This window comes from Arachis hypogaea, chromosome 5, assembly GCF_003086295.3.
Source record: "Arachis hypogaea cultivar Tifrunner chromosome 5, arahy.Tifrunner.gnm2.J5K5, whole genome shotgun sequence".
Lineage (NCBI taxonomy): Eukaryota > Viridiplantae > Streptophyta > Magnoliopsida > Fabales > Fabaceae > Arachis > Arachis hypogaea.
This window is the reverse complement of record NC_092040.1, coordinates 107,685,264-107,701,893: the sequence shown is the minus strand read 5'-3', so window position 1 is coordinate 107,701,893 and position 16,630 is coordinate 107,685,264. Positions and strand designations below refer to the sequence as shown.

General features: G+C 37.3%; 1 protein-coding gene across 2 annotated transcripts; it reads left to right on the top strand.

Annotated features, from left to right (window-relative positions):
• The first annotated feature begins 2,334 nt into the window (after positions 1-2,334).
• On the top strand, positions 2,335-8,661 carry LOC112802575 (cullin-1). 2 transcript variants are annotated; one of them, XM_025845840.3, is made up of 20 exons: positions 2,335-2,731; positions 3,129-3,264; positions 3,417-3,516; positions 3,624-3,809; positions 3,936-3,983; positions 4,064-4,267; positions 4,351-4,428; positions 4,832-4,921; positions 5,341-5,421; positions 5,519-5,578; positions 6,249-6,278; positions 6,364-6,450; positions 6,565-6,714; positions 6,790-6,845; positions 6,934-7,054; positions 7,150-7,311; positions 7,410-7,553; positions 7,646-7,864; positions 7,957-8,124; positions 8,234-8,661. In XM_025845840.3, exons 2-20 carry the CDS (start codon positions 3,134-3,136, stop codon positions 8,333-8,335), a joined length of 2,217 nt encoding a protein of 738 aa, XP_025701625.1. In that variant the 5' UTR covers positions 2,335-2,731; positions 3,129-3,133; the 3' UTR covers positions 8,336-8,661. The 2 variants fall into 2 exon arrangements, with proteins under 2 accessions (XP_025701625.1, XP_025701626.1); XM_025845841.3 differs by having other exon boundaries at positions 2,428-2,725.
• The last annotated feature ends 7,969 nt before the right edge of the window (positions 8,662-16,630 follow it).

The following is a 16,630-nucleotide window of genomic DNA, read 5'->3' as shown; positions in this document are numbered from 1 at the left end:
ATATGTTAACGATGCGTTTACAAGTTAATGTGTTTTAGTTTATTGATTTTTTTTTGTCGTAAGTTTACAGACTGAGATAGATATGAGTCTCAAATCAAACAAAGTTCTAAACACATAAAATAAAAAATATAAGTGGGTTCAAGTTTAACTCTTAATAATAGTTTTTTGATGAGTAAATGATTAAATTAGTTTTGAAAGATCACTCATTCTCTAAATTGATTCTCGAAAGTTTTTTTAATCAAATTCGTTTTAGCGTTGTTGATATGGTACGTTAAGTAATATCACAACACACACCTAGTAATCCTAATTGACTGTTAACATGATTAGTTTATGAAATTAGATCAAACCAACCCTAAATTGAGGGATTCCAATGCCTCAAGTTCTCCCCTTAATTAGGTTTTGATTTGATCTAATTTCATAAACTTATTATATTAATAGTCAATTAAGACTTTTAGGTGTGTGTTATGGTGTCATTTAACATGCCACATTAGCACATTTTGACACTATAAACAAAGAAAGTTACGGAATGACTAATATGACTAATTCAAAATTTTTAAAGGACGAATTTGATTAAAAACTTTCAATGACTAATTTGGAGAACGGGTGATTTTTCAATGACTATTTTGACCATTTACTCGTTTTTTGATCCTCAACGAAATAGTCTTTGTGTTAGTTTAGATTGGCTTTTTAAAGTAAAAAAAAAAGTTATTTTCTGTTAAAATAAAGTACTCTTATTCAATTTAAATGCTAGTTTGGATTAGGTTTTTTAGTGAAAAAAGTATTTTTTTTAATAAAGTACTTTTATTCAATTTAAAATCTATTAAATACGTCTCAAAAAAAATAATTTTATTAAAAACTTAATTATTTATTTTTTCTAAAACCTAACAATATCTTGTTTTAAAAAAAAAATAAAAGCAAAAAACATTTTTAATACTTAAATTTATTTTTAAAAGTTTATCTAAATGTGAAATGATTTTTAGGTTTGTTTGGGCGTCATTTTTGAAAAAGATCTTTTTTTAAATGATATTTTTTAAAAGATTTTTTATAAAAATAAAAGTGATTTTATATTTGGATATCTCATGTAAAAATATATTTTTATTATCAATTATATTTAGATAAAATAAGATAAAAGTACTTTTTTGTTCATTTATTATATGAAAAAGATTTTTTTTAAAAAAAGATGTAAATTGTAACTTTTCAAAAAAAAATTTTATTAATTTTTTTAGTACTTATTTTTTACTATGAGAAATTTGCCAAATACAATAAAAAATAAGAAAAGATCCTTTTTATTAAAAAATATATTTTTTTATCGATTGAATGACGCTCAAACAAGTTTTTTGTCTGTTGAAAAATAAATTTTTAAAAAGATAAAAAAATAAATATTTTTTAAAAAGCCAATCTAAACTAACTCTAAAATCTATTAGATACTTCTTTTAAAAAATTATTTTTATTAAAAATAAATTATTTGTTTTTTCTAAAAAATTAATAATATCTTATTTTTAAAAACAGCAGAAACAACAAGATATTTTTAATACTTAAATTTTTTTAAAAAAATTTATATAAATATAAAATAATTTTTATTTGTTAAAAAATAAATAGTTTTTTTTTAAAACTAGGGGTGTACATGGTCCGACCCGGTTCGAAGATTCGGCCCGATCCTGAATATTTTATGGGCTAATTTAGTGTGATTTCATCGGGTCTAAGGTCGGGTAAGGGTCTCAAAAATAGACCCGGTCATTGTTTCGGGTCGGGTCCGGACCATAGCTTGGGTCACCCGAACTCGACCCGGTGGCCCAGTCATCAGACACAATTAATATTTTGTGTTATTACTGATGGCTTATAGCTATTCTTATGTGGAATCTAAATATTGTAAACCTTAATATTTTGTGTTATTAGTCATTATAAGATTATAAGTTAATGTTTTATGTTTAAAATGCACAAGACTTTAGACTAATGCATAATATTGTGTTATTTGTATTGATTTAAATATTTGGTGTTATTAGATAATATTAGTATTGATAATGATTATGCTTTAATTTTAGAGAATGATTGATTCTTGTTATATTTTTTTAAGTGAATTTTACTATGTGAGTTGTGAAATAATGGTTGGAGATTAGATGATTGTTACATGCTAAAAACTCGATTTTTATTCGATTTTTACCGATTTTTATCCGACCCAAAGATACGTAGGTTTCATCAAATCTAAAATCGAGTTAAGATCTAAAAATTAGACCCGATCTATATTTCGGACCGAATCTAAATTAAACTAAACCCGGTGTGACCCGGCCCATATACACTCTTATAAAAAACAAATACAAACGGACCCCTTAAAGAAAAATGGAATAGTTACCACTTACCGGGCGCTCGGGACTTGGGAGCCACGGCTTCTTTCACCTTCTACTTTACCGCACTCTGATCTTTCGTGGCACCGCCCTCCTTGTTGCGGTTTGTTACCACTTACCACCTACTACTAAGTAATAACAAATAGGAATCCTGATAAATATTTTTATTGAATCTTCTTTAATAAGTAATAACAATATTTACTCACATCAATATATTTTTTGAAAAGAAAAAACACTATATAAGTAATAAGGATTATAATAATTCTTTTCACTCGTCCGTCATTCATCACTTCATCAGCTTGTTCTTGCTGAAATCTTTTTGCTCTCAAAACACAAGAAAGAAAAGAACACTCCACCAGATCGTGTTCTTGCTGCTCCATCGGGTTAGGGTTTGTATTCTTATCTTCGATTTCTCCATGAAAGTTTCATGGCTTATCCTTTTCTTGCTTTTTCTTGCTTGTTTTCAATTCGATCATCACTCTCTCTCTCTCTCTGTTTTTATATATGGGGTTTATTTATATGCTATCTGCGTATGATGATTTGAAACTCTTGTATTATGTCGAGCAGTGTTCCGAAACCCTGTTTGATTCCTCTATGCTAGGGTTTAGTGTTGGTTTGTAGCTTTGTGCGTTGGTTAATTAAATTCATGCGATCAAGGGTTTGTTTAGCTTTATATGGTTATCCTTGTAATCCGCATTCGGTTTACATGAATGTGCTGATGTGGCATCTCGTGCAGTAGCTTTTATTCTGGTGGTTTCTATTTTGATTATGGTGTTGTTTCTGCAGCCACCATGGAGCGGAAGACTATTGATTTGGAACAAGGTTGGGACTATATGCAGAAGGGGATTACTAAGTTGAAGAAAATTCTTGAAGGATTGCCAGAACCTCCTTTCAGCTCAGAGGAATACATGATGCTTTACACGTATTCTATTTCACACCTTTTCTTTTTTCTTCTTGGCTTCTTGGGTTGAGTTGTTATTGTTGCTGACATTGGTCTTGTAGTTTATTGTATTATCACCTATGAATGCTTAGTTTTGGATGTTGACATGTTTTTCTTTACCTAAACCTTTGCAGGACTATTTATAATATGTGTACTCAGAAGCCACCGAACGATTTTTCACAACAGCTTTATGATAAATACAAGGAGGCTTTTGATGACTACATAGAGTCTACGGTAGTCCACTGTTGATGTTTCTCCACTTTATTCCTGCAGCCTCTTCTTTATATGCCTTTATAGTGTATAACATACCGAGTATGGAAGTTAACATGTTTGGTTTTTAGGTTTTGCCATCTCTAAGGGAGAAGCATGATGAATTTATGCTGAGGGAGCTTGTCCAAAGGTGGATAAATCACAAGGTCATGGTGAGGTGGCTTTCACGCTTCTTTCATTATCTTGATCGGTACTTCATTGCTCGACGCTCCCTGCCACCACTCAATGCTGTTGGCCTTACCTGCTTCCGTGATCTGGTCAGTTGTCATTCTTGTCTAACTTTCTTGTAATCTTGTTGATGACCTTCTTTTCAAACATTACTCTAATAATATCTTATATATAGCTGAATTTATTCTGTATAAATCCGGTTGTGTTTATTACAGGTTTATATGGAGGTACGAGCTAATGCAAGGAAAGCTGTGATCACTCTTGTAAGTTTGTCATTGCACGTTGTGATGATATATTTTCTTTTCAGTGATGGCTGCTAGAGTAACCATGGCTTCTGTTGCAGATTGACAAAGAGCGTGAGGGCGAACAGATTGATAGATCATTGCTGAAAAATGTTCTTGATATATTTGTTGAGATTGGTATGGGTGAAATGGATCAATATGAGCAGGATTTCGAAGTTCAGATGCTTGAGGATACTGCTGATTACTACAAAAGTAAGGCTACAAACTGGATTGAGGTTGACTCTTGTCCAGATTATATGCTAAAGGCAAGTATGTCTGCATCACCTCGATGGTTGAAATTGCTGTGTTATATCAATTGATAGAGCTAATTTCTCTTGTCATTTTATAGGCTGAGGACTGCTTGAGAAGGGAGAGAGAAAGAGTGACTCATTACTTGCACTCCAGCACTGAGCAGAAATTGGTAGAGGTTGGGATAAATCTTTAATATTTTTATTTTCTTAAAATTATTGGATGATTAGAAATGCTTAAATCCCTGCCAAATTCTTTGGAATATACATTTATAGTTGCCATTGGTCAATTGTGGTGGACAGTGATAAATATTATTGTCTTAGTGGCAGATATACACCTTATTGATAAGTGGACATCTTTTTTTCCTTTTTTTTGTTTTTTTGTTTTTTTTTTGTTGGGGGGGGGGGGTGTTTTCAATTACACATTGTATTCGATTCGAGAAAGATTAAAATAGTGAATGGGTTGATCAAGAAACAGACATTTTCTGACTGAATGCTTTTTCTTTATAGTGTTCTGTTAAAATTATTTCCTATTAAGAGTGTGTTTAGTATTTAAGCAATTCTTACCTTTCTTTATTATAGAAAGTGCAACATGAGTTGTTGGTGACCCATGCTAATCAATTACTTGAGAAGGAGCACTCTGGTGTCCGGGCCTTGCTTAGAGATGATAAGGTACTTGACTTTGTTGTATTACTTTAAATTTGTTTTTCTTTGATGATCTAAATATAGTCCATGTGCCTGGTTCAATTTTTTCACAACTTGAAACTCGTTCAACCTCTACCCCGTTCCTTAAATACTACACCACCGTGTGTGGTTTGCAAAGTGTTCTTGAAATCAGCAGGCTATATTTTTTAATTGCATTCTTGTTGTTGCTATCGGGAAAAAAGAGATTTAATGAGTGGAACCTTGCAGTTTTTTGAAAATGTCTCCATAATTGTAATTCAAATTTATGTTACATTAACAATGGCCAAACAAAATTGAAAATCCAAATTATAGAATAAATGATTTAATAATCTCACCAAGACAGTGCCAAATCAAGTTACCCATGCATGTATTTATTAACACTTTTCTTGATTTGTTTTTATGTCTAGGTGGAAGATCTCTCTCGGATGTATAGACTTTACCAAAAAATACCTAAAGGCTTAGATCCTGTTGCGAATGTATTCAAGCAGGTTGGTTCCTTGGTTTGTGAATTGTGTTGTGATTAAATTGAGCCCTCTTTTGTCGTCTTTTAGCAATGTTATACTATTGATGATTGTCTGATTGCAGCATATTACAGCCGAGGGTACAGCATTGGTCCAGCAGGCTGAAGAAGCTTCTAGCAGTCAGGTATAATATATGTTGGAATCATTTGATTGCATTCACATTTTATTTCTTACTTCTTATCACTTTCAACTCGGTCCTTAGTGGTTCAATGGGTATATGTTGTTTGTTCTTTGATTATGTATTTATGCCAGGGGTAGTTTCAGGATAGAACCTTTGCAAATGCATTAAAGTTTACTTATAGTGATGGGGTTATAGGTTAAGTACAACAAGTATAGTTTGCACTCATCTGCTTTGTGCAAAGTTTCAGCTGAGCTGCTCAAATAGTTTTGCTGGAGGTTTCAAAACTGTTTGTTCCATACCAGGTTTATGGGATAGAATTACATGTCTGGCATCTATCTGGTGTAAAGTTGATGGTCTAAACTTTCCGTCTGGAACACGTAGAGAGATTGGAAAGCTATGGTTTTCAGATGAATCATGTTTTTTTTCCTTTCTGTTTTTGCTTTTGTATAGAGGCACTCTTATCCTCTGTCTTCATGCTGTTATCATTTGATATCTTTGGCATATTTTATCATGCTTTTCACCTGGCTTGCAATTTCAGTTTGTTGGACTCTTTACAGTGTGATTATATTTGTCATGTAATTTCAATATTGTATTATCTATACATACATACCAGCATCTTAATGTGTTCAGTAGTAATTTGTTTCTAGCTTCTGACATTTTTGTTTTTCTCCAGACCACAAGTGGGCCTGGTCTTCAGGAACAAGTAGGTCCTCTTTCTTTTATTTTTGTCCTGATTTTTCATTGTAATAACAAATGAAAGTTCTGAATATTTAATCGTGATATTGCAGGTCCTTGTCAGAAAATTCATAGAGCTCCATGACAAGTACATGACATATGTTAATGACTGCTTTATAAATCACACACTGTTCCACAAGGTCTGTTGAGTCAATTGGTTATGCTGTAGTTTCTTCTAATATATACTAAGATATAATAATGAGTAATGACATACAATTACTAAATAAAAAAATTGATTTTTATTATTCTTATAGGCTTTAAAGGAGGCATTTGAGGTTTTCTGTAATAAAAATGTTGCTGGTAGTTCCAGTGCAGAACTATTAGCTACATTCTGCGACAATATCCTTAAAAAGGGTGGAAGTGAGAAGCTGAGCGATGAAGCAATTGAAGAAACTCTTGAGAAGGTACTATTTTAGTTTTTTATCATTGTATTTTCCATCACCATGATTTATGTTGCTAACATTGTTTTATTTCTGCAGGTAGTCAAGCTGCTTGCATATATCAGTGATAAGGATCTCTATGCAGAATTTTACAGGTAAAACTTTTCTTTAATATTTTTCATTTATATTTTTCTTACTTATGCTCTGTATTTTGTTGTGAATTGTGAAATCCTTATTTTGCAGGAAAAAACTAGCCCGCAGATTACTTTTTGATAGGAGTGCCAATGAAGATCATGAAAAGTGTATTTTGACAAAGCTAAAGCAGCAGTGTGGTGGCCAGTTCACATCTAAGATGGAGGGAATGGTCAGTTGACCTTTGTTGTCACTTGTCAGGCTACCTAAGTTGCTTTCTTCTTTAACTAGATGATTTAAGGCTTTACCTGAAAACATATCTTTCAGGTTATGGACTTGACTTTGGCGCGTGATAACCAGATGAAATTTGAGGAATATCTTCGGGACAACACACATGTTAATCCTGGAATTGATCTGACTGTTACTGTTCTTACCACAGGATTCTGGCCAAGTTACAAGTCTTTTGATCTCAACCTCCCGGTGGAGATGGTAAGAACGTGTTAGCTATTCAACTTTCAAATTGTGTTCTTTTTATTATGAATAAGATAAGATAGGTCTTTATTTATTAAATATATGATTTTTTTTAGGTCAAGTGTGTGGAAGTTTTTAAAGAATTTTATGAAACAAAGACAAAACACAGAAAACTTACATGGATTTACTCACTTGGAACTTGCCACATCATTGGCAAGTTTGAACCAAAGACTATTGAACTAGTTGTGTCAACCTATCAGGTAATGTCCTCCTCGTGATCCTTCCTCTTTTATTCTGTTGAAAATTGTGGCATTATGGTATCTATGAATTCATGGTTCTGGTCTGAATACAGGCTGCTGCCTTGCTGCTATTCAACAGTGCTGATAAGTTGAGCTATTCAGAGATTATGATGCAGCTGAACTTAACCCATGAAGATGTTGTTAGGTTACTCCATTCCCTGTCATGTGCAAAATATAAGATTCTTAGCAAGGAGCCTAACACCAGAACTATATCGCCAAATGATAGTTTTGAGTTCAACTACAAATTCACTGACAAAATGAGAAGGATCAAGGTATTTTTTAGTTCATTAATTCTTTTGATTTGGAACCGTTGTTAAGAACAATTTAACTTGTTAAGGTAATATATGTAACTCATTGGTTATAGATCCCACTACCACCGGTTGATGAAAGGAAGAAGGTGATTGAAGATGTTGACAAGGACCGACGATATGCCATAGATGCTGCAATTGTGCGCATCATGAAGAGCAGGAAAGTTTTAGGCCATCAACAACTGGTTTTGGAGTGCGTTGAACAACTGGGCCGCATGTTCAAGGTAAACAACCCTTGCAATTAATTTCATTACTGTCAATGTGAATGAGGTCATTATTGGGGTTAGCTGAATGATTTTCTGTATCTTTGTTTTGTTGGGTTTGTATTTGTAGCCTGACATCAAAGCAATTAAGAAGCGGATTGAAGATCTCATAACTCGTGACTATCTGGAAAGAGACAAAGAAAACCCGAATACTTTCAAGTATCTGGCTTAATGAAAGCTACTAGAGTATGAAAGTTTCCATTTTTAGTTCTTCAATGAGCACTCGGATTGCCTGAATCAGATTCTTCGGAAGATACTTTCTTACATAATGCTGTAAATGATAGTAGTTAGTTAATTCAGCTATTGGAGAAACTTGTTTACTAGGGCGAATCCTTTTTATATTCTTTTGGGGTCATACTTGAGTAGTTTAGATGTCATTTTATTTTTGTCGATATATATAATATTACATAAATGAGCGTAGCAAGTTAAAATTACAGATTATGCTGATGATATATTCCAATTATAATGACATGGTCCAGTCATTCATTGGATTTCTTACTTTGCGGGCATTTCTATTTCAGAATGACTGCTGATTTTTTGTTTTCATTCATAGATTTAATCTTTTACGGAATCAAATAATTTTCTTTATATTTTATTCTATTATAGTGGAGATTCAGGCAAAGACCAAATGTATTTAAATAAAGATATTTGATCTTGTTCATATCTTGGCTCATTATAAGAGTAAGACTTAAAATGGCTAAAGTTCAGTTTACATTGCAATACTAATATTTGAACTTATGTTACGATTAATCTAATCCTAGAGAGATCAGACCCGACAACATGGGTTTCAGCGTACTCATTTAAATAAGTAACAAACTTTTATAATATCTTCCATTGATCTAAAATGAATATCTCAACAATTTCCTTGATAAAAGGAAATAAATTACCCACCATTAAAGGTGGAGTTACTTTATAAAGTAGTTATTAAACTACCATCTACAACTATAAATACCTTAACACTCTCGGGTATTTTTTTAACTCCAATTTACTAAAAATCTGTCTTAAACCTTTGTTAACTTAAGTATTGGAGTTCCTTGCAAATACTCTCCACAACTTCTCTAAGGAGCTTGGATAGCAACTCTTTGCTAAGAAGACAAAGGAACATCTCACTCCAAAAGGAGTTTGGATCTCATATTCAGGCCAAAATTCATTCGTTTCAAGTAACTATTGGAACATTTGCACCATTGTCAGAGACCTGAAAGTCTACACTCTATTATGGCGGACGACCATCCAGAAGACGGACATACCGCATCAGAATCAGAACCCAACCAACACCATGACGACCGAGCAATCGTCATACCCTCCACCATGAGAGAATGAAAGTCTCAATGAAGAGAGGAATCCACCAAACTCGAAAGTCCACTAGGCCGGAGAGATAGGGGATCAAAACCTTATAGAATTCATGGGATTGGTACATGAACATCAAGACCGACTCGAACAACTTGAGATCGAGTTGGAATGACATCGTGAATTTGAACACGTCCTACGAAGGGAAGTTCGATATCGTAGAGAGTTGGAAGAAAAGTTAGAAAGACTGGAAGCCGACCTCAAGGGAAGAAGATCCCGAGTTGATCGAGATTCTACACCTTCGGGGAGTGAAGACCTTTTTATAGAAGAAATCATGAGAGCTAAGTCCCAAGGAACTTCAAAAGTCCATACATGAACCTCTACGATGGGACGGCCGACCGCCGACACCATTTAAGCAACTTTAAAAATCGAATGTATTTGGTTGATGTCTCTGATGCAACTCGGGGCAAAACTTTTTCAACTACCCTCACTAAGGCAGCCATGAAATGGTTTGTAGCTTACCTCCAAGGTCGGTCACCTGCTTTAATGACTCGGCTAGAAACTTCCTCACAAGATTCTCAATACAAAAGGATAAACCAAGCATGCACCGAGTATCTTAGGATTCAAACAAGAGGTCGGAGAATCTTTGAGAACCTACATGGAATGACTCAACAAGGCATGCTTGGATATCCAAAATCTACCTACGAAAGCAATAATTATGGGGCTAGTTAACGGCCTCAAGGAAGGTCCCTTCTCACAATCCATAAAAAAGAAACACCCAACCTCCCTGTATGAGGTTCAGGAGCGAGCTAAAAAATATATCAACATAGAAGAAACCGAACAGTTAAGAAGAGCTACTTCTGGACAAAGTTGTTCGTTAGTTCGTTGTGTCAGTTGGTGATGAGATGTTGAGGTAAAGATCAGGACCTGAACATGCATTCTGAAGGGAGGAGCGGCGGTAGCAGGTCGTCGGTTGGTTGGCGGGTGGAGTCACCTGCAAGGACACTTTATTGCTTAAATTAGTGTTCGTACGATGAGTCGGCTAAGTTAGGGAAATGATGAAGTACATGAAGAGAGGGGTCGATCCCTCTCCTTTATCCCTATTCGTTTGGGTGAGCCCTTCTTTTGCTAGGGCCCAGCCCTTTAAAAGCTTCCACTAGCTGTCAAGATCTCCTTAGAGGAGATCAGGGCACGTGATGAGCGTCTCGTCGTACGGACGGGGCGCGGGTTCTCTTGATGGACCTCCAGCTCTTGTTGAGTTCGGCCATAACAGTGCCCTCAATGCATCAAGACGTGAGGCTCACGATTGGCGAATTCGCTTACTGTATTCTTGTGAGAGGTGGTCTTTTCCCAACACGTCTTCGTCGGCGAGGGCTCATGCTTGTAGTTCTTTCCTTGCGCGTGGGGTTGGCCCAACCCCTTCTTGAAGGCGTCGCTTCGATTATTGCGCTAGGGGCATTAAATGCACTTTAAGTGCGATTTGAAAGCACACGGAAAGGTCAATTTGCCCTTGACCTTTCACGCTTCTTCTTCTATGGTTACAGTTACCACTTTTGCTTTTCATTGCCATTTCTGTTCTTCCCTTCCTTTTCCATAATTGCAACCGCCACTCACTCTATTCCTCCTCTGTGCTTGCTCGCCATTACCTGCTTCCAGTGCCCTCCTATATCGCAAATACTAGTAAGTGATCATCTTTTGTTCTATTTTGTTTATTCTCTGCCATTTGTTGCTCTGCTTTTTTTTATTGCTATTGTTTCTTAATCTGGCATTTGTGAGGTAGTTCTTAGAGGGGTGCCATACATGTCCTTTTTGTAGATTATGCTAGGGTGGTTTAGTGTAGGATAACTTAGTTTTGCATTAGGATATGCCTTCAACCTTACAATTAACTTAAGTGGTTCCCCCACTATAGGTATGGCGATGACCTCACAAAATGGCTCCCCCTCCTCCTACGCCTGTGAACCGTTACGTCTGGTGTACATCCAATGTGACGAGCACTTCCTCTAGGGTGACCACCGAGAAACTATAAGAGCTTTGCGAGACAGGGGCAATATGTGAGACGGTCCCAAGGAAGGGAACTACGAGCTTTTGGTTCCAGGTCCCCAAGAACGCATCTGTCAACTTAATTTCGATGCCTCCCGCATTCCTGACTGGATGTGCGTGTACAAGCCCATGTTTACTGTTCTGGGTGTTCAATTTCCCTTTTCTCCTTTTATCCTAGCCCTCTTAAATCAGTGTGATGTTGTTCCTTCTCAATTTCATCTGAACAGCTGGGTTGCTATCCAGTGCTTCGAGATGGTCTGTAAGTATTTAGAGCTCTTAGTTACTGTAAAGATCTTTTTTTCCTTCTTTCTACTTAAAAATTCCTCCCGGGAGGGTAAACACAAAAGGGGGGTATCTTTCCTTCCGAGCTGTGCAAAATCGAAAGGATCTTTGGCTTCTTCGAGGACTCTTTCCACGGTTTCAAAGAGACTTTTTTCAAGGTGAGACCAGCTCGAGGTTGTCATCCCTTTTGGCTTACCCTTGAGGTAGAAAGGCATATCCCGACTTACTGGTGTTTTGGTGCTGGCTCCAATTATTTGATCAAAGTGATCTATGAGGGCATAGGTCGGGAGAACCAGCAGAAAGTCGACGTTCTGCTGGTCGTGTTTGGCTCTAACCCCCTTAATCTTCATCTTTTGATGAGTAACTGGGACGACGGCCGAGATTGTGTTGGTAAGCCTAGGATGTTTGATTCTACTATCGCTTTCCCATTTTTGCTTGCTTCTATTTTATTGACGACTTAGTGACTTAATTGAATTTTTTCTTGCAATTGAGATGGCAACTAGGAACACAACTCTTAGTCGCCTGATGACCCGTTTCTTCCCTAACGGAGACGACGACGCCTCTGACTCTCCTGACCCTTAGGCAGAGATCCCCCAGCCTGAGGGGCCGGAAGTCCAACCTCAGCCTCAACCTAATCCCCAACTTGGATATAGTGTTACCGGTGATGTTGACCAGAGAAAGGGTGCTGCGGTTGAGCACTCTTTGGGTGCTCGGGTGGAGGAGGATGATATACTCGTGATTCCCAATCTAAAGAAAAAGAAGGTTGGGTCCAATCCAGGTCAACTTCTCTCTGTGATGGAAAATCACTTTGACGTAGGCACCTTTATTGACTCCCAACTACTGTCGGGTACCGAAAGTTTGATGAAGACCTGGCGATGCAGGCCAAGTGGACATATTGGAGCCTTTTCCAATATGCTGCCATCATGAGGAAGGTGGAGCTGGTTTTGGCCTAATGCCAGATGCTGGAGGGGAAGTATAGGATAACTCAGCATGAAATTTCTAAGTTGAAGGCTGAGGAAAAAACTATGGGGACCAAGATAGCAGGTGCCGAGAAGCAGCTGAAGGAGGCCGAGGAGGAGATCCAGCGTCTGTCTAACCGAGATATCAAGGCCGTTCAAAGCCGGCAGAAAATTGGGTGAAAGAGATTAAGAAAGAACTATTCAAAGCCCTGAAGTCAATGGATTCTGCTCATCTTGAGGCCACCAATATGCGGAAGAAGAACAACGAGATCATAAAGATGCCCGAGATTCCATGTCCGCTACCAAGGAGGCGATGAAAGCCCAAGTGCTTCTGCTTGCTCCCAGTTTCGACACTTATGCTATTGGAGCTTTCAAAATTATCCAAGATGGCAAGATTGTGGATATGCTGAGGAATTAGCTGCCTCTGCTCCCGTAGTCAACTATTTCTCTTTGCTATAATTGAACTCTGTAGTTGCTTTTGTGTTGTTGGGCTGACTTATTTCCCTTTTAGTAGACCTTTGAACTTGTGATTTGTAAACTTTGAACTTGTACTCATTTTTCATGTTTTAAACTAGTTTGGCAGTTTAGTTGTGTGATGTTCATGCTAATTTGGCCGTTTACTCGTATTTTGATATATGTTTTTCTCGCATAGGGGCCTCCCGGGTTGATCAGTCCCTGGGAACAGTCCTTGGGAAGCCATAGTCATAAATTAGAAATAATTTCCTCAAAAGAAAAAATGAATTTTAAGAAATGGGCCTCGTCAAACCCCATGTCGCTGTTTTGTACTGACGGAAATGGAAAAGAGTATCCCTTCTTTTTATAAACTACAATAGTACAAGATTGTGTGATAAAAGTAAAGATAAAACAAGCCATAGGCAAATCAAAAGTAAGAAAATGAGGATGAAAAAATAAGGACGAAAAATAACAAGGTATAGGTATAACCAAATCATGCTCAGGAGATTGTTGAGGCGTGAAAAGCATTACCCCTTACAAGTAGAATGTCCTTGGGTTCATTGCATTCCAAGTTCTTGGGAGCTCCTTCCCATCTAGCCGATCTAGTTTGTATGCACCTTTCCCTTGTACTACTTTCACCCTATAGGGGCTTTCCTAATTGGGAGATAAGTTTTCTTCCATTAGCGCCGGTGGCCCGATGCCATTATGCCGTAAGACTAGGTCTCCTTATTCAAATCTCCTAAAACCCACTTTGTGATTGTAACGCAACGGTATCGTCTGCTTCAATGCCGCTTCCCACAAGTGGGCCATTGCCCTTGTTCCGTCTACTAAGTCCTTTTCGATCGCCTCGTCAGCTCCCTCTAAAAGGAGACTCAGACTGGGTTTTCCCATCTCGACCGGAATAATGACATCTACCCCATAGGTAAGACGGAAGGGCATTTTCCCAGCGGAGAACTGTGGTGTCGTTCTATAGGACCATAGGACTAACGCTAGCTCGTCTGCCCACAAACCTTTCTTCTACTCCAGGCGCTTCTTCAACCCTTTTAGGATGACCTTGTTCGTCGCCTCCACCTGCCCGTTACTCTGGAAGTGTTCTACAAAGGAGAATCATTGCTTGATACCAAGACCTGCTAGGAACTCTCCAAATTTATTATCGAAGAACTGCGCCCCATTGTCCGATATCGCGGCTTCAGAGATTCCAAACCTGGTGATCACTTGCCTCCACAAAAATTTACAGCAATTTGCCGATGAAATACTTGCTAGTGGCTCTGCCTCCACCCACTTCGTATAATAGTCGATGGCCACAATTAGGTACTTGACTTGCCCAAGGGCCATCAGAAACGGTCCTAATATGTCAATTTTCCATTAGGAGAAAGGTCGGGAGGCCATGATGGAGCTCACCTCTTCTGCTAGTGCCTTGTGAAAGTTCACGTTGTCTTTGCACTTGGTACATTTTTTCACATACTCACTAGCATCAGTCATCATTGTGGGCCAATAGTATCTAACTCTAACAAGCTTCTGAGCTAAGGATTTTTTGCCGATGTGATGCCCACAGCATCCCTCGTGTACCTCCTTCAAGATGTATTCCGTCTGTCCAGGTCGCAAACATTTCAGCAAAGGCTGATTAAGCCCTCTCCTGTATAGTTGGCCTTGCACTACCATATACTTGGTGGCCTCTCTTCTCACGAGCTTGGTTCTTTCGTCTTCTCGGGTAGGCTTCCCTTTTCAAGGAATCATTGGATTAGGTCAATCCAGGAGAGGAGCTCCCGGTGATTGTCCTGGGTGAAGCATAAAGCTATCGATGAATCTTTCACCACGCCTTGAATGAAAGAACAATTTTCTGTGCCAGTTTTGTGCTGGCCAGTTTTGGTAGCAGGTCCGCTCTAGCATTCCTTTTCCTGGGAAAGTGTTGCACAACCACCTCGTCGAAACTCCTACACAACTGTTTGGTCTTTTCTAGGTACTTCTGCAACAGCAGGATGCGAGCTTAGTACGTTCGTTCACTTGTGCCGTTACAACCTGGGAGTCACTATTGATCTTGAGTCTTGTCATGCCAACTTCTTTTGCTATTGTTAAGCCCCCGATCGTGGTTTCATACTCTTGTTGGTTATTCGAGATCGGGAACCTGAACTTGATAGATTGCTCATAGGTCACTCCCTCTGAGTTCTCTAATATTATTCCTGCTCCACTAAACGCTTGGTTGGATGCACCATCAATGTGGAGCTTCCACCGTGTGTTCGGGACCTTGGGAGGGTGATGTAAGGTTACCGTCGGTTTAGAATTTTTCACAAAATAATTCCGTTGAAGTATAGATCCAAGTTGACAAACAACCCTCAATCAAAGTTTAATTTTGATTGTCACAAGTTCAATCCAATAAAAATAACCGAGAGTATTGCTCCCGTGTCGTTCTCCCTAGAAATTACAATTGAGTGCTCAATTATTGGTTATGAAATCAAGTGGGTTGATGATTGAAAGGGGCAAGAAATTAAATGACAAGAAATTTAAATGACAATAAAGTAAAGTAACAACTAAAGATAACAAATACTAAAGAAAGACATTCATATAAAGGATTGATAATTGAGGTTTTCTATCCAAGTCATTAATCATACACAATAATTATCAAGAACTAATCCTATTTCGTTATCTCCAACATCGGGAGAAAGTCAAATAAGCCTAGTTGATCCCAATCCATAAGTAATATTAATGGAAGCAAGATTAACTAATCACTCTAGATCACCAATCTAAATTAGGTATCAAGGACTCAAGATTTCCTAACTTCTCTTTCCAAGCCAAGAATGCACAAAATCTACTCTAAACCTAAGCCAAGCATTTTATCAAATACTTGGTGTGCATAAAAGAAAAAACATATTAAATTGCAAGAATAATAAAATCTACTACTACCAAATACAAGAAGATAACAATAATAACTCAAACAAGCAAGAAAGAACATAAAATATCAAATTGCATTAAATAAAATTAAAAGTGACAAAAGCGTTCAAAACCAAAGAGTAGCTCAAAAGAGAACTAACAAGAGGAAACAAGAGAATTAAACTACTAGAGCACAAAAATTTAAAGAGAACTACACTAAAACAAGAAATAAAATTTGAAATTAAAGAGAAAATTAACCTAAGAATCCTAATTCTAGAGAAAAGAGGGAGTTTCTCTCTCTAGAAAATTATCCTAAGACATGGTTCTACACTACACTAATTGCTCCCCCCTTCATCCTTCTTGATTTTGGCCTCTAATAGCTTCAGAAATGGGTGAATTTGGGCCTGATGCAGCTCAGAAATTGCCAGTCACGTTTTCTTTAATGAAGTCACGTGATGCTTGTCACGCGTACGCGTGGGTCACGCGTACGCATTGCCATGAATTCACCAAATCTTCATTTCTTCATGAAAACTCCATCTTGCATGCTTTTTCTTCACTTCTTTGATCCAATCCTTACC

Coding starts and splice junctions, on each gene's coding strand:
- LOC112802575 (XM_025845840.3), top strand. CDS start 3,134: ATGGAGCGGAAGACTATTGATTTGGAACAAGGTTGGGACTATATGCAG. Junction 3,517..3,623: donor ATGACTACATAGAGTCTACG/GTAGTCCACTGT, acceptor TTTGGTTTTTAG/GTTTTGCCATCTCTAAGGGA. Junction 3,810..3,935: donor TTACCTGCTTCCGTGATCTG/GTCAGTTGTCAT, acceptor TGTTTATTACAG/GTTTATATGGAGGTACGAGC.